Below are 16,269 nucleotides of genomic sequence, written 5' to 3' on the forward strand. Positions count from 1 at the left end.
TTCAATAAATTAAGTATGGATTTATGATGATAAATCAATTCCTTCTTTGATAAGCTCATTCATTAACTTGAGTAGTCTAAACATTTTTTTTTATTTCGTGCACATAATATATACACTGCAAAAACTCAGGTGTTAATTTAACGCCAGCCCAGAGTCTATATATGTCCACACCAGAGAAGTATTGAAACAACACCAGTTTGGAATCAAACCGATTTTTAATACTAATTGGTGTTGTATAAACACCTATCTGGTGTTAGACCAAAACAAAACTGGTGTTTTTAAAACTAATCTGGTGCAATGTGGACATCTATACATTCCAGGTTGGTGTTAAATCCATACCGGAGTTTTTGCAGTGTGTGTTCATATCCTGTATGAATTATTATGCACTTTCGAGACTTGGTGAAACAAATAATTTAGGGCACAGCATGCTGTATGGGGTATTTAAAAGTCGCTAGCGAGCGAAAATTTTGTACTTTCAGAATACATATTTTATAATAATGTTTTGGGTCGGCCAATTTATAAGGACAGTTCTTTTCTGGCCGCAACCCACTTTGCAATTTTATATACATGTATCCGTTCTTAGTTTTTTGTATTGCTTCTCATGTTGTAATATGTTTACTGTTTTATTATGTGAATCTTTGACTGGTGTACTTTTTTTTTCTTATTCCAAAGTTAAATAAATTTGAATTGACTTCTAGCTTTGTGATCAATTTGGACGTAATGTCATGATTCATTCCCATTCCTTCCCTTTTTTCTCCTTTGTATTTTTTCTTGGTCACGGAACTTGGGAGGCGAACCGGGCTTTCCAGAATAATACTAGCACAGTTATGATTTATGATGATAACGAAATGAATAGTTAGAAATTTATTATATCGATAATCATTCAATCATTAAATGCAAAAGAGCTAATCTGCATGGTCCCGTAACACAAAGGTTAGCGTTGATCGTAAGCTTGATCTTCACGATTGATTGTACATTGTGGTCAATGGAATCAATCATAGAAGAAAATGTTCTACGATCATGATTGCTAAGTTGTGTGTTACCATGGTTACGAAGCCCCTAATCACACTCCTTCCAGAGTGAGACGATGGACCAGTCGTTTTGGAGTAGTATTTACTTCTTTTGAGAGTGCATTAGGCTTATAGCTCCTTCCGAAGTGAAAATGTCTTTAAAAAAATACGTTGACCACTCCAGAAGGAGCTATAATGTACTCTCAAAAGATGTAAATCCTATTCCAAAATGACTGGTACCTCGTATCACTCTGAAAGGAATGTGATTTGGGCCTAGATTACCTCTTTTGCTTTTAAAGTTCAATTGTGTCTTCATTTTCAAGTGGAAAAGTTTAGGCGTAGGTGTACCTTAATCCCATAATGTCAAATAAAAATCTTGATAACGCTAATTAATCTAGAATGCATACACACACAAAAAAACAAAACATAGTCTTAATAATAATGTAGATTCAACATTTATTTTGCACATTAGATAATCAAGATAATTATTAACATGATATGAAATTTGAAGCATAATAAAATCATAGCGTCTTGTCTATATTCTGCAAATAGATTTATTTTAATCAAGCGAGTGTTTATTGCGATAGTGATCGTGAGGACAGCGGATGTGATCCCCCCCAAGAAAAAAAAATCGAAACTCTGCCAAATCAGATTATTTTTTTTTAACTTCAAACCTTCTCCTATAACAAATCTAATTAAATCATGTTTGGCACCCTTTTACTAATGACTTTATTTAGCAAGGTAAAATGGTTTAAACCCAAAATGAAAGCCCATCGAAATAAACTACATGTACATTATTTTATTTCATTGATAAATTCCCTACTCAGAGCGCAGATGATGGCAGCAATAAAACACTTTCAAAGCATTTACAGTATTTACATAGAAATGGCTATACAGACAGACGAAGTTACGCCGAGCATGAAATCTATATATTTTTTGTAAATATTCTAGTACTGAGAAGCCCAATACAAGTCATGTTCATATTCTGCGTTCATCTTATATAATCCTTAAATTTTCGAGAAAAATATAATTAAAAATATGAAAAATCAGAAGTTGGAGAGTAAGAAGTAGCACCTTAATAAGAAAAAAAATAAAGTGGAAATTATTTTTAGAGCCAAATGGTTAGCGTAACTAGTATGCTGCCTATCAATTTCTTTACCTGTAAGTTATGACGTCCCAACTTTATCATATATGTAATAATGCATTGAATTAAAAAATAAAACATGCTCCATTTATTTTATTCGATACGCTTTCAACAAGAAAGCAGTGAAGAAAAATACATTTTATTCTACGATGATACAATAATGAGTTTTATAATATTACAATTCTGTGATGAAAATGAGATAATTATATACATTTGAATAAATAACATGATATTTGTGATACCAGCAATAGTTGCTGAGACCGTTTACTTTTATCAGTAAAAAACATGATTTGCCATTCGATGAAGTGGAAACCGCCCATATCGAAGACGTCTTGTTTGTTTCCATTAATATAAATATCCATAATTGAAATATTAATGAAGGTTTGACGACAATCTATCAAAGGAAATAATCGAATTATGGAATTTTAAACTTTCAGAGTTTTGTGACGTCACGTGCACGCAGCCCAGGATATTCATGCAAATACGATTTTGATTAGCGTTCGTGATTCTAATCATGTTCTAGTTTGGTTTCACACGTGCTAAAAATTCGTCATTAGCCTTATTTTGCACTGGAATCATTCCAATTACGATTTTTTTTTAACCGTGTGAAAGGCCGGAAAGGCGAGATTTGCTACTAGTCCAAATTATACCATCATTCCTCTGGTCAAACTCGGAGAGAAAAAAATCAACCCACCATTGTCCTCTAGATTATCTATCAATTGGAAAAAGAAGAAAACGATCAACTTTTGATTAATGGTTTGAATTATTGTACTGATTAAGCGAGAAACTGACACAGAAAAAATCCACAAATTTCTTTCGAAATCGGAATAGAAATTGAAAATGAAACCGGTTCAGCTTCGCTTTCTGTAACTGTCATTTCTTGGCGCATGTTAACCCATTGCCTACTATAGCAGGGTGATCTCTGTACAAAGTCATTGGGAATTACAGAAATTAGGAGTCAACAGGTTAAGTGGTGCTTTTCGTTGATCTGCCGTTGGATGCTCGGCCCGATATGCTATTCAGTTTCTTCTCCACAACTTTCTTGACCTCATCATTCATTAAACAGTAGAGGATGAAGATAAACACTCCCTGAATGGAAAAACAAATAAAATAATCATGAAAAGGATTGAGGCAACACTGAATTTATTCTAACTATAACTCCATCCATCATCATCATCATCACCATCATCATCACCATCATCGTCACCACCACCATCATCATCATCACCATCATCACCGTCATCATCATCGTCGTCATCATCATCACCATCATCATTGTCATCAGCATCGTCATCATCGTCGTCATCACCATCACCGATATTATCATCAACGTCGTCATAATCATCATCGTTATCACCATTATCATCATCATCATCGTCGTCGTCATCAATATCATGATTGTATCATTATCAATCTAAACATCGTATTTCATTGTTTAATGTTATATTTCATTTCATTTTTAGTAAGTTATACCATGGACCTACAGCAACAACTCCATGCTTATATGCAAACTTAGACATGAGATAATTCAATAAGAAATGAAAAACTTGATAAGCAAAAAAAGGTCATCTTTCAAAACATGGCATTTAGGATTCTTCTCCCCCCTCTCTCTCTCTCTCCTCTTTCTTTCATTGGGGGTGGAGGCAATTTTACGGGGTGCGCCCAAACCTTCCGGCACCCCTTTTCCCTCTGGTAAATTTCCTCTGTTAGCATACCTGGGGGCCGTTTCCTAAAGCTGTTCGTAAGTTAAGAGCGACTTTAAGAACGACTGGTGAACCTTTCTTACGCGCTTAACCATCGCCAATGAATATACCACAAGAACGGATCACCAGTCGTTCTTGAAGTCGCTCTTAACTTACGAACATCTTTATGAAACACCCACCTGTAATGAATTGAGTATGATGAAGATGTAGGAGAAGAAGACGGTCTGGGAGTTGAAGGAGAGGATTCCAAAGAGCCACGTCCCACCAAGAAGGGGAAGGGTCAGAAGCATCGCCCGAAGAGCCAACCTAGAATATACAAGAAGCGTCCAAGGGATAGTTTCATTAAAGCAGGTATCATCAATATTTTACTGACTAATTTAAGTGCATGGATTTCAGTAGCTTGTTGTCGGTGAAGATCAATGGCTATAGTTGTTTCATGAAATGCGAACTAAATCATGTTAGATTCAGGAATTGTTGCTATCTAGCGTATCAAGGGAGGGCGATTATTATAGAACGTTGGAAAATGTGGAAGCTCATGTGTGACAGCCAAAAATAAAAACTCTAAAATTACGTTTCTGCCGGACGATTCTTTGTTGGATTTTTCTCACACCACCATTTCATCTATCATTGCTTCCCCCAAATTATAACAACTGAATGTCGGCCTATTGTCGGGATATACTCCCCAAATAATAACAACTGAATGTCGGCCTATCGTCGGGATATACTCCCCAAATAATTACAACTGAATGTCGGCCTATTGTCGGGATATACTTCCACTTTGTAGTAGAAATTTTATCACATATTTTTTTTTTCATGCAGAGTAATACCGTTTTATTTCGCCATTATCGCTTATTTTATTCCTCGATTAAAAAACAAAACAAGAAATTTGAGTGGTCAATTGGCCCGGTCAAAAGGTCAGCTTACCATATCCGGTCTACGTGAGCTTTCTTCATGTTGGTTTTAAGACTCAAGAAAACTCGGATGACTTGGCAGAGCAGAGAGATGTTCATCTAAAAGAATATTTTTAAAATGGATAAAGACAAGACAAGAAGCAGACATTGGAACTTCGTTAAAAGAAACGACTTCGTCATACAACTCCCGAGAATCCATTCCGTTTTAGCTTAGTACTTAGAATAGTCCTGCAGTTTATACGAGTGTGTGATAGTGCGACACAGTGTGGATTTATTTATTGCTCAACGAAATGGCAGGGATTCGTACCCACGACCCTAAGATAAAAGGCGGATGCCCTATACATCCACAAGATCATTCTAAGAATTTCATATCACCAGGATTTCAATATTTCCTGATTATGAACTTGGCCGTAAGCAGCGGGGGCGGGGAGTGGGCAGTTCCCCCCCCCCCACGAAATTGTGAAAATTAACATTTTTTTTACAGAAAATTTCACAAAATATACCAAAAATGTCTACAACGTCCTTTCATTTCACTTAAAAAATGTAAGAGCGCCTCTTTAACAAGCGCGGTCGCTCTTGCTTTTGAAATTCTTCGGGGAACTAATTCGCGCTTCCCCCCCCCCGGAAAAAAAATCTGCGTGAGGCCACGATTAGGAACGCTTTGACATTAATATTTAATTGGTATGAGGATCACGACGTTGAATATTTACCACAATAACTCCAATAGCTGGCCCAATGAACGCCCAGATCCCTCCATTCTCAGTTGATAACCAACACCTGGTGATCAATCAATCAAGAACATTGAAATAAAAAAAAACATTGAAATGAAAAAATTCAAAGTAAAAACAAACATTGAAATAAAAATAAATAAATAAATGAATAAGAATGAAAATGAAAATTGAAAATTAAAAAAATAAAAATCTGAAATGAATAACTTCCAATCTAAATTTATTAAATCATTATTTATATAGTGTGATTGTCAGGGCCAATATTGCACTCGTCTTTGATTTGTGCAATATTGTCATAACTCTTGGAACATCTCTGGTATCCCATTATGAGTAATCCAATATAATAAGATTATCTTATTAGAAAATCGAAGTTTCTTTTAAATAATCAGTTATTCATTTGCATTCCATAAAAATATTTTTTTGAACAATTCGTATTATGGCATGAGAAAACAGTCATCTTTATTCCACGTTACAATCACATATCCAATTTCATTTAATACATAAGCTTACATCTTGTCAGTGGTGTATGATTTAAAGGCGACCCCGGCTGTGATGGCAACAATGGCAGCTGGCCCTCCTTGAGTGAAAACAGGAAAAATATTGTATAAAGATAAACACATATAAATACACTCTAAAAAATGAAGTGCTAATTCAGCTCTTAAAGAGCGTGTATAGTGACTGCACTTCGGAGTGCTGATTTTTCTCGTTCAAATTTGAACTAGACAAATCAGCACTCCGAAGTGCAGTCACTATACACGCTCTTTAAGAGCAGAATTAGCACTTCATTTTTTAGAGTGTACATACAAATGAAACGAGAACTGGAAAGGACAAAGATTGCGTGGGATAATTTTTATACAATATTATATTCGCTTCACTAATTTTGTAAATATCTGTGTTATTGGTTGAACAATTTGTAATGCCATTATTACCTTGTAAATACATCGCAATTCGGCCTTTGCCGAAATGATGTCTGGTTTTTATTGATAAACCATTTATCTATAAGATGAGATTTTTAAAAGGAAAGAATACTAGAAAAGAAAATATTTAGAGAAAAAAGAGAATGACCAATAAAAGTCAAACCTACCCACTCTTATAAAAAAAATCTTTAAGTTAGAGTAGCGCAATTTCAGTTAAGTGAATAACAACCATGTTAATAAATCGATGCACCTTCTTGTTGAAAATCTTGATTTTAGTATTCTGTAATCATAAAATTTGACTTCTTGATCAAAGTGCGGGAGGAGCCAAATAAACACCATTTCAGTTTATTTAAGATAAAATTCAACTAAAATCCAAATTTAAGAACTGTTATCATACCCCAGCCGATAGCGACGTATGTCGGCGTCTTAAGAAACCTGTTCTTAGTAGATGTTGTCTTGGAGATAAGATAGATGCCTTCCACCAACATCCAGAAGAATGTAGCGAGGAGGAAGAAATGCAGACATATGCCGATAATCTTACAAACCACCTGTAAAATCAAGACCACATACAAATTTTGGTCAATTAAAAGTCTGTTTTCCTTAAATGGCAGTATGCATGCATATAGTTCGCTGTATCATTGCTGGTCTTAATTTTATGACTTTATTTAAAAAAGACATATAATTCGATAGGAATGAATTATTCATTTTAGTATTGATTGACATTGCAAGTAAAACTTTTGCCCCTTCACCCGATATTTCAAAGAATCTAAACAACAAATTATGGCAAAATTCAAGTAAATAATTCGGGTACATACTCGTAACCCGCCCCCCCCCCCCATAGCATGTTGTATCGTGAGTCTTAATTTATAACTGTATTTAAAAAGAAAAGCATACGAATGAATAATTTTAGCATCAATTAAAATTGGAAGTAAGGTTTTTTGCCCCTTACCCCGAAATTTCAACGAATTAAAACAATATGCCAAAATCCAAGTAAATAATATCACAAAAATATTAGTAACCCCCCCCCCCTCTCGCAGACAGGCAATCATTATTAGTTTGTTGGGGTTGGAGGGAAAACCACAAATCCCATCACAGAAATCACTGGTGGACCTATCACAGTTTACCCGATAACACGAATTTGCGGACCCTCCCCCTCCCCCCATCTTAAAATTTAGATATCGTCATTGCGGCTGCGTATGTGGGTAAATTGCCAATTCGTCTATTTCCAACTCGTCCACTCACCACATGGTCTACCTTCATTTCGTTTAATGCCATTCCGTCCATCAACATTTCGTCTAACAACCATTTGGTTCAATCATCACTTCGTCTAATCACCAGTTCGTCTATGACCATTTCGTCTCATAACCTGTTGGTCTAATATCCTTTTTATTTTCATTCATTTTTTCCGCAATTAACACTTAGTCCAATTAGACCAAATGGTAAATGGACTAAATGGCTATTGGACCGAGTGGTTATTAGACGAAATGGCAATTAGACCATGTGGATAGTGGACGAAGTGATGGTAGATAAAGTGATAGATGCATTGGTAATTGGACGAATTGGCATTAGACCAATTGAAAATAAACCTGTACGTGCCTCTTTAGAGATGACAGGAGGGTTCATACGGGAATGCAACAAAATAGAACGATAAGACAGTTTTTATCATTTATTTATTATTATTTAAAGCCAGGGTAATAATATCCAAGTCCTTTGGAAGCGCATAGAGACGTTATTTATAATGTGTTATGCGCTATACAAGAACTGTCTATTATTATTATTTGATAAAAACTTAGATACAAAGAAAAGAAAAAATTGAGAGAAAAAAAGATCCCCCTTACCCATGGTTCGACCCTCTCTATACCGAAGAGGAACACTCCTTGCGAAACGAAGATTGCTGATGCTAAGTTCATATGTATAATATTGCGATCTGAGCGATACAACCTACAAAAAACGAGATAATAATTTTATCAACATTATTCTATAAAACAGGATTTAAAAAATCACGAAATATGCAATGCTTTAACAACAGGCTCTTCAAATTCGAATCTGTTCCTCATATAGAGCGGGAAATTTGAAAATTTTTATCGAAAGAGTAAGAGATTGTTGTCAAAATGTACATATTTCATTTGTTAAATGATGAGATATTCGCACATTTGACAAGCAAATGGGTAAAATTGACCAATCTTTTTCTTCATCCCTTTATCCACCGTAATCTAATTTCATTTCATTACATTTTAATTCATTCATTTTCAACAAAATACAACCACAGTCGAGCCAATACAAGTACGATTAATAAGATTGTGCAATCATTAAAGTTGAAATACATATCAACCAATATACATTTCCTCCCCCCCCCCATCACTACTCTTTGTCATACTCTCATTCTCCTCTTCTATGATAATCCTTTTCTCTTCTCATTCAATATTAAAAGTTAAAATTCAATCGAAACGACATATGATAGCTTACTTTTGAATGGTGAAAACGATTAGCATTATGGCGAGGCAGGTCATGGACAGGCCACACCCAACGTAGGTCATGTAATCCTGTATCTTCCTCACACTAGCTGATTGTGGCGCCTGTTCAATAAAAAGGAGTTAACAGTAAAAAAAAAGTCGTATTCATGGCCATACGCCCCCCCCCTGAAAGTTTAAACATCTATAACGTGTTACTAAAGATTTTCACAAAATTCATCAAAAGTGTGCACGAAATCTTTCGATTTCAGTTTTCAAAATGCCAAAGCAAACCATGACAATTTTGGTCGCTTTGCACCCTGTCCCTCAGGAAAGAAATTCCTGCAAACGGCCCTGTCGTAAGGTGCTCTGCAGAAATAAGTAATTGATGAGATATGTATTTCATTAATAGATTTTTGAGATGAAAAGTACACGGCAGGATTAATTCCTTGAATGCACCAAGCGCCTTTATAGCAGCTAGAGCTAAAGCCGGTGTAATATACTATAGTACGCCATTGACTAGGCAACTTGACAATCGGCGCCTCATAAATTATTAGGGTTAATTTACTCGAAAGACTCACCCCCGCTTCAGAGAATCTCATGAGAACCGCGAAGCTGGTAAGATGGGTGCATTGACAGGTGGTATGGGTGCGATTTACCTTGGTAACACACCCCTCCGTTGACCACGCCCCTCCGCCATCAAACCTGCATGGATAGTAATTGAAACAGTTTCACAGGATCTATAAGCAGTTGGTAAATGATTTCACATATCGATCCTTGATTACCCTGATTATAATAATAGTGTTTTGACTTTCATATTCTTTGTTTTTATATTCCTAAATATTTTGTACAATCCGTGCTTCTATCTAGATTCTTTTTCCTAGCGCTTTGACACATATGCATATAACGATTTATAGATTTTGTATATTATTATTATCATTATTATTATTATTGTTATTATTATTATCATTATTATTATTATCATTATTATTACTATTATTATTATCAAAATATGCATTGGCATCAACAAAATATGAACTGAATTAAATACTCTTTAATTGGTGAATATATGGAACGGAGGTTGGTATCTAGTGATGCCTAACCTCACCACCTATCTGTTAAAAAGGCTAAGTACAATAGCCTTTAACAAATAAGAAATATACACAAGAAAAAAACTGATTCAAAATTATTTCGTTGTGTTATTGTGCATTATATATATTCCCCCTCTTAAATTATGAATTATTTACATAATAATTCTAAGAAGAATTTGGGAATTAATGTATTTTGATGTAAGTAAGTAAAGATTCAGTGTGAGTTCTTTCCTTTCATCATTTTAACAAGATAAACAATTAACAACTGACCTTTCCTTTGGTAATTATAATGGAAAAGACAAAGTGGGTTCAACCAAACGGCTTAATAAAATTACATACTCACGCTTCATCTGGTCGCCAATAGCAACAGAAACGAGCAGGGCCATCTACTTGATTTGAACTCTGCAATTATAAGAATAATTGAACAGGTTGTTTGATGACGATAATTACAAAAGAAGGAACGAAGATGACCACGGAGAAGAAGAAGAAAAAAAGAAGAAGGAGGAGGAGAAGTAGAAGAAGGAGAAAAAGAAGAAGAAGGAGGAGGAGAAGAAGAAAGAACAACAACAACAACAGCAACAATGACAAAAGAACAAGAAAAATAACAAGAAACAAATAAAGAAATGAAAGAAGAAAAACAGAAGAACGATGGCGAGAGGAGGACTGGTTCAAAATATTGATTTATATAATACAAAGAAATACAGAAAGGGAATCGAAGTGAAAACACAGATATACAAATAAGCTGAGAGTGAGAGCACGGAGAGTCAGATGTGTATAGACGAGAAGCAGACAGCATAGGTACAGAATATTGTACCTTGACCGTGATATGCATTCTCCTTCGAAAACCAAATCGCAAGTATATTAATTGCAATTAGGAATTTGGGTCAATTTGCCCATCGACCCAAAACGTTTCCGGTCAACTGAACCGTCTTCTTTGAATTTGCTCGAGTTGGAAATTAGCACTTAGGGATATAGCATTGACGCCGGAAGCGGTAAGAGGAAACAGGCGCCCCCAGTCCGAAATATGACGGGGTGGGCAAACCGCAATTTAGAACCCAACCCCCCCCCCCAAAAAAAAAAAAAGACAGGGGGAACAACGGACGAGAACGACATCAGGACAAAAAAAAAACAAGATAAACTAGAAACTTATGTAAAAATCATAAAAGTTAGCAAGTTCACCGATGCAAAGGTGCCCTCGTGATAAGTTTTTTGTCGCTTTCAATCCCCCCCCCCAAAAAAAAAATTGTACCAATGATCATAAATTAATAAAAAGAAATAAAAAGAAATAATGCGTGTTTCCCCAATTCCTGCTAAATTTATTCGTAAACGAATCGAATTGCCGCTGAAAATGTGTGAAAGAGCCCCTCCCCCTCCCGAAACAAAATGAACCCCAGGGATGCCCTTCCCCCTTTCAGCCGACTTAGGTCACCAGTCAAAAGGCGATTCAATGACAAGATTAAAGGAAGTAAAGATGATAAATGTGTCCTGTACAACACCAAACGATAAGGTTAAGTGAGTGATGTTTTCATCGTATTTGTAATTATGTGATTGTAAAAGGATTATGGCATATGTAATTCATATTTTCAATCATCCTTTTTCATTATACTAAAATATCATTGAATTTGTGCTCAATGAAATGCAGATTACGGATCAATAATGAGGAAGTAGCATACTGGAAGATATAGACAAAATGGAAGCCCATTACTACTATTAAGAAAAGTTATGGACCAAGGGTTGAACCTTGTGGAACTACATAGTTTGCCGCCAAAGCTTTTTTTTAGGGGAACCGTTGTCAGAGTTAGTTTAATGCGAATGTTTGGGTAAGCTAAAGTTATGAGAAATTGTGACCTACATCTTTATTGTTGAAAATGATCTCGAACGGGTGGTCGACTGCGAGCTGAAGATCAGACCCGTCCCATCTCTTGACGGATACAGTGGCGACCAAGGAGGCGATCTCGTGGGTGACGATTGTCTGGTTCCCGCTCTCCGTCGTCGTATCGTCATCACCATCATCAGCAGTGTTGGTCTCTTCGTGGTCGTCGATCACGTTTGCGGGCATTACATCCGCGATGGAGCTTAAGGCTGATAAAGCAGCAGTGGCTGAAAGTAAATAAAAAAAATTACGGGCAAAAACGTTACCAAGTGGGTCGTTTCATTGCTTTCGCTCAGCAATCATCATTATGTTCAAAATACAAGTGCATGCCAATATTAATTAAACTGTATTTGGTGCGGTGATCGGGAGCTTAACTTTGAAATGTTTTTACGGATATAGACCAAGTTTTACAATTCAGACTTATGTATGCCCACAAACTGAGGGATGAAGTACCCATAGGGCATGAAGGCACAGTGGTGGGGTGCATGCCTGAAGGTCGTGGGTTCGATTCCCGCCTGAGTCAAACCAAAAAATGAAAAGTAAAGCTTTCCGTCTTCTTCTCAGGCGCTCGAAGTCTGATGTCTGAGAATGTGTTTTGTATCTTCATGTCGTAAATAAATTTTTAAAAAATGAATAAATGAATAAATTGTTGAAGTCATTGGTTACATCTTACCACCATCGCCTGTTGCCGATGCCGGTATTTTGACCACGTACGAATCGTTGTTGATCCCGGCTTCGAGTCTCGGCCCAGGCGCTGTCGATGAACACGTAGAACAGATCGGAATTACCTTCAGCACTGAAGAGAGAAAGAGTGACCACATAGGATCAACACAAAAGTAATATTTCAAGCTTTAATAACTGACCGGCCTGTTCATGTTTGCGGGTATACGAATTGTGCCGCCCTCTTCCGATGTGTCGTGTACATTGGACATGCATCTAGATTATAAAAGACCAACTTTTGCTTCAGAATTCCTAATGCATAAATGTTGATTATCTCTCATTTCCTTGCGACTATTTTACACAAAAAATGGGAATGTGGGCCATGGGCCCGTTTCATAAAGAGTTACAAATCTGGTAACTTTGCCGTGATTGTAAATTTCCATGGAAACCTTGATTGTGATTGGCTGCTGTGACCTGTTACCATGGTAGTTACCATATTGACAAAGTTACTATAGTTGTCTTTATAGAAAACGGGTCGCTGATATTTGCTAGCTCGTTATTGAATTACAAAATACTGCATGTCTTATCATTCTTATTATTTCTCATTGTAATAAAAATAATCACCCCTTTGGCTTTGGCGTGAAAGTTCTTAAAATCGGTGTCAAATATTTCCTAAATTTACTCGTAATCTATAATCTTTCATCATATATCTCAACTCATCTTTCTACTTTCTTTGATTTTCATTGATTAATGATTATCATGGTATACATCCGTTTTCATAATTTCTACAAAGGTCAAAGTTATTGGGACAGAACCGCGTGCGACAAGCTTACTCCTTCGAGACGACTTTGATTGATGAAACTACCGGAATGACTCATTGCCCGCTCCCCTAACCATGTCCCAGAAAATGCTCTAGACGCAGAGAACTACGACCAGACCAGTGGAGTGTTTCACAAAACAATCAATAAGTGCTTGACGCTGATTAATTTTCTTAATAGGACCAATCAGCTGAAAGTATTTCGGTAGCTTAAAACGATTGCCAGTGAATATCCACGACAATTTTTTTCGTGAAACGCTTCCTCGTATACCGCGGACCACGACACGCCAGACACTTCTTAGGTCACACCTTGTCATTTGCAAGCTTCGTTTGCAATCTTTGATTACTTCGAGACACATCTTCATGTGATTGTCTGGTGACCACGCCTGGTCTGATATTTAATTAAATTGAATGCTTTTGAAATGACATTATGACATTATACGTCTGTTTTATTTTAATTTTATTCAAATTGCGTTTTAATTATGTCTGCGATTCACTACGCATGAATGCAATATTCAAATGTTTATTGTCTCTTTCTTCAACTATTAACATCATCATTATCATCGCTATCATTATCATCTTCTTCGTCATCATCACTATCATCATCATCATTATAATCATCGTCGTTATCATCATCATCAGTCAATATAATCATCAACAACCTCATCATCATCGCCGTCATCATCATTATCGTCACCACCATCATCATCATGCACCACTATCAACACCATCTTCATTATCAGTATCATTAACTTCTTACATTAAATATCATCAATATCATCACAATCATCACCATCATCATCACCACCATCATCATCATCATTACTATCATCATCGTCATCAATATCATTATCGTTATAATCATCATCATCATCACCACCACCCCCACCACAACATATCATCTAAATCAATGTCATCATCAACTAGTCAATTCTGACTCACCTAGCTGGTCATTTTCGATGGTAAGGGACATCCCAGGGCCGGAGACCACCTCTGCTAACGAATCTACCAGACTATCCATCTTCTCAACCATCTCAGTTGCCATGGTAACGGCTGCATCATTACTCTGAGCCAGATATAACAAGCACATTGCAAAATTGTATTTCTCTTATTATAAAGTAGAATACCTATAGGGCAGTCTTGTAGGCAAACAATCAAAAATTTTATACAACGCTCGTTGAATACATCGATACATAAATTTGCTGATCGTTGATCATGTTCGATGGCTTCTTTGTATTAAAAATCATGACAGATTTAATTGAAAAGTTTGCTACTCTGTAAAAAGCGCACATGGAATTGTCCACGTACAAATAAGCCATCTCCTCTATTTCGTTATTTGGACTGCAGTGTTATCAGCATGCGTAAATTCTGATTACACAATTTTAAACGTGACGACATTTTATTTTTTTTTCTTCTTCATCTTCTCTACACATCCTAGTTAGCATGTGTAGGCTAGGATGGTGGAAAAAAATCTCCCTTAATTGGATAAAAGTTGGACTATCCTATCATCTATCACCGAAGAATTTGATTTGAGCTTTCTTCTTTGTTACACAAATCAATTTTACCTGTATCAGGAGCTGACAACAACGGAGTTCGAAAGTAAAACAAAACAAAACAAATTTACTTACTCCTGGTTGATCAGGACCGAATGAGGGCGGTGTGTCTATGATGTCATCCAGAAGAGCTAGGGTTGTGTTATCAGTCTAAAAAGTGACATGAGGGGGAGAAAAATCGGTTAACAGATCATTCTCGTGAATATTTAGCAAATGATATTGTTTCACCTGTGGCCGTTGAATTGAGTTGTTCGTAGTTACGAATGACTTTACAAATGTTTGGTGAAGGTTTTTTGTGCTAATTGACGCTCATTAGACTACATCTAGATCCTCCCCTTCTCCACTTATTCCCTCTTTATTCTCTCTCTCTCACATACACACACACACCAACACACCCACCCACACCTCACACACCTTCGACGTAATGCGCGCACCTGCATCCTAAACGCACATAAATCTTCGTTTTCCTCATCAACCTAACTTCTTTTGCACGTATAGTTCCAACTCCCTCCACACACCCACACCCCTCCCACACACACACACACCATACGCGCACACCCGCAACTCTGCCCCTCCCTCAATTATATTTGTTAACAAAGTTACAATTTGCACGTATAGTTCCAACTCCCTCCACACACCCTCCCACACCCACACACCCACACACACACACGCACACACACCATATGCACGCACCCGCAACCCTGCCCCTCCCTCAATTATATTTGTTAACAAAGTTACAATTTGCACGTATAGTTCCAACTCCCTCCACACACCCTCCCACACCCCACCCACCCACACACACGCACACACACCATACGCACACACCCGCAACCCTGCCCCTCCCTCAATTATATTTGTTAACAAAGTTACAATTTGCACGTTTAGTTCCAACTCCTTCCACACACCCACACCCCTCCCTCCCACACGCACACACACCATACGCACACACCCACAACTCTGCCCCTCCCTCAATTATATTTGTTAACAAAGTTACAATTTGCACGTATAGTTCCAACTCCCTCCACACACCCCTCCCACACACACACACACACGCACCCACACCATATGCACACACCTGCAACCCTGCCCCTCCCTCAATTATATTTGTTAACAAAGTTACTTGTCCTCCTCGCATGACCTCGCTGGTCCGCATGAGAATTATTTTCATGGAATAATACGGTTGAAAGACAATACGCAATCCTCCATTTCCCATCTTCTTTATACCCATAATGCTTCACTTGGGATTAGCCGTCTTGGGAAAGGATAATCGTAGTCTGGAGCTCAGACAACGAAGCATTTCTAATTAAATCGTATAAATCTTACTCCGTTTGACAATGCTTGACCTATAAACGAGTAAAGCAGGCCGTCGAATATCTTTCGGGACGAGGCTTTAGTCTGGTTGAGATAGGGGC

At 37.0% G+C, this 16,269-nt stretch overlaps 1 protein-coding gene across 1 annotated transcript in view; it reads right to left on the reverse strand.

The window, feature by feature from the left end:
* Nucleotides 1-1,449: 1,449 nt before the first annotated feature.
* LOC121430231 (cadherin EGF LAG seven-pass G-type receptor 1-like) overlaps nt 1,450-16,269 on the reverse strand; it is a 62,775-nt gene continuing 47,955 nt past the window's right edge. The window contains exons 9-22 of the mRNA XM_041627508.1: nt 14,933-15,007; nt 14,247-14,370; nt 12,501-12,623; nt 11,807-12,054; nt 10,298-10,356; nt 9,445-9,568; nt 8,880-8,989; nt 8,252-8,354; nt 6,811-6,961; nt 6,007-6,073; nt 5,479-5,545; nt 4,782-4,867; nt 4,037-4,163; nt 1,450-3,243 (exon numbers count right to left, since the gene is read on the reverse strand). Coding sequence (XP_041483442.1) covers nt 3,121-3,243; nt 4,037-4,163; nt 4,782-4,867; nt 5,479-5,545; nt 6,007-6,073; nt 6,811-6,961; nt 8,252-8,354; nt 8,880-8,989; nt 9,445-9,568; nt 10,298-10,356; nt 11,807-12,054; nt 12,501-12,623; nt 14,247-14,370; nt 14,933-15,007 — 1,587 coding nt within the window. The 3' untranslated portion in view covers nt 1,450-3,120. The remainder of the gene's footprint in view (nt 3,244-4,036; nt 4,164-4,781; nt 4,868-5,478; nt 5,546-6,006; nt 6,074-6,810; nt 6,962-8,251; nt 8,355-8,879; nt 8,990-9,444; nt 9,569-10,297; nt 10,357-11,806; nt 12,055-12,500; nt 12,624-14,246; nt 14,371-14,932; nt 15,008-16,269) is intronic.

This window comes from Lytechinus variegatus, chromosome 16, assembly GCF_018143015.1.
Source record: "Lytechinus variegatus isolate NC3 chromosome 16, Lvar_3.0, whole genome shotgun sequence".
In the NCBI taxonomy this organism is placed as follows: Eukaryota; Metazoa; Echinodermata; class Echinoidea; order Temnopleuroida; family Toxopneustidae; genus Lytechinus; species Lytechinus variegatus.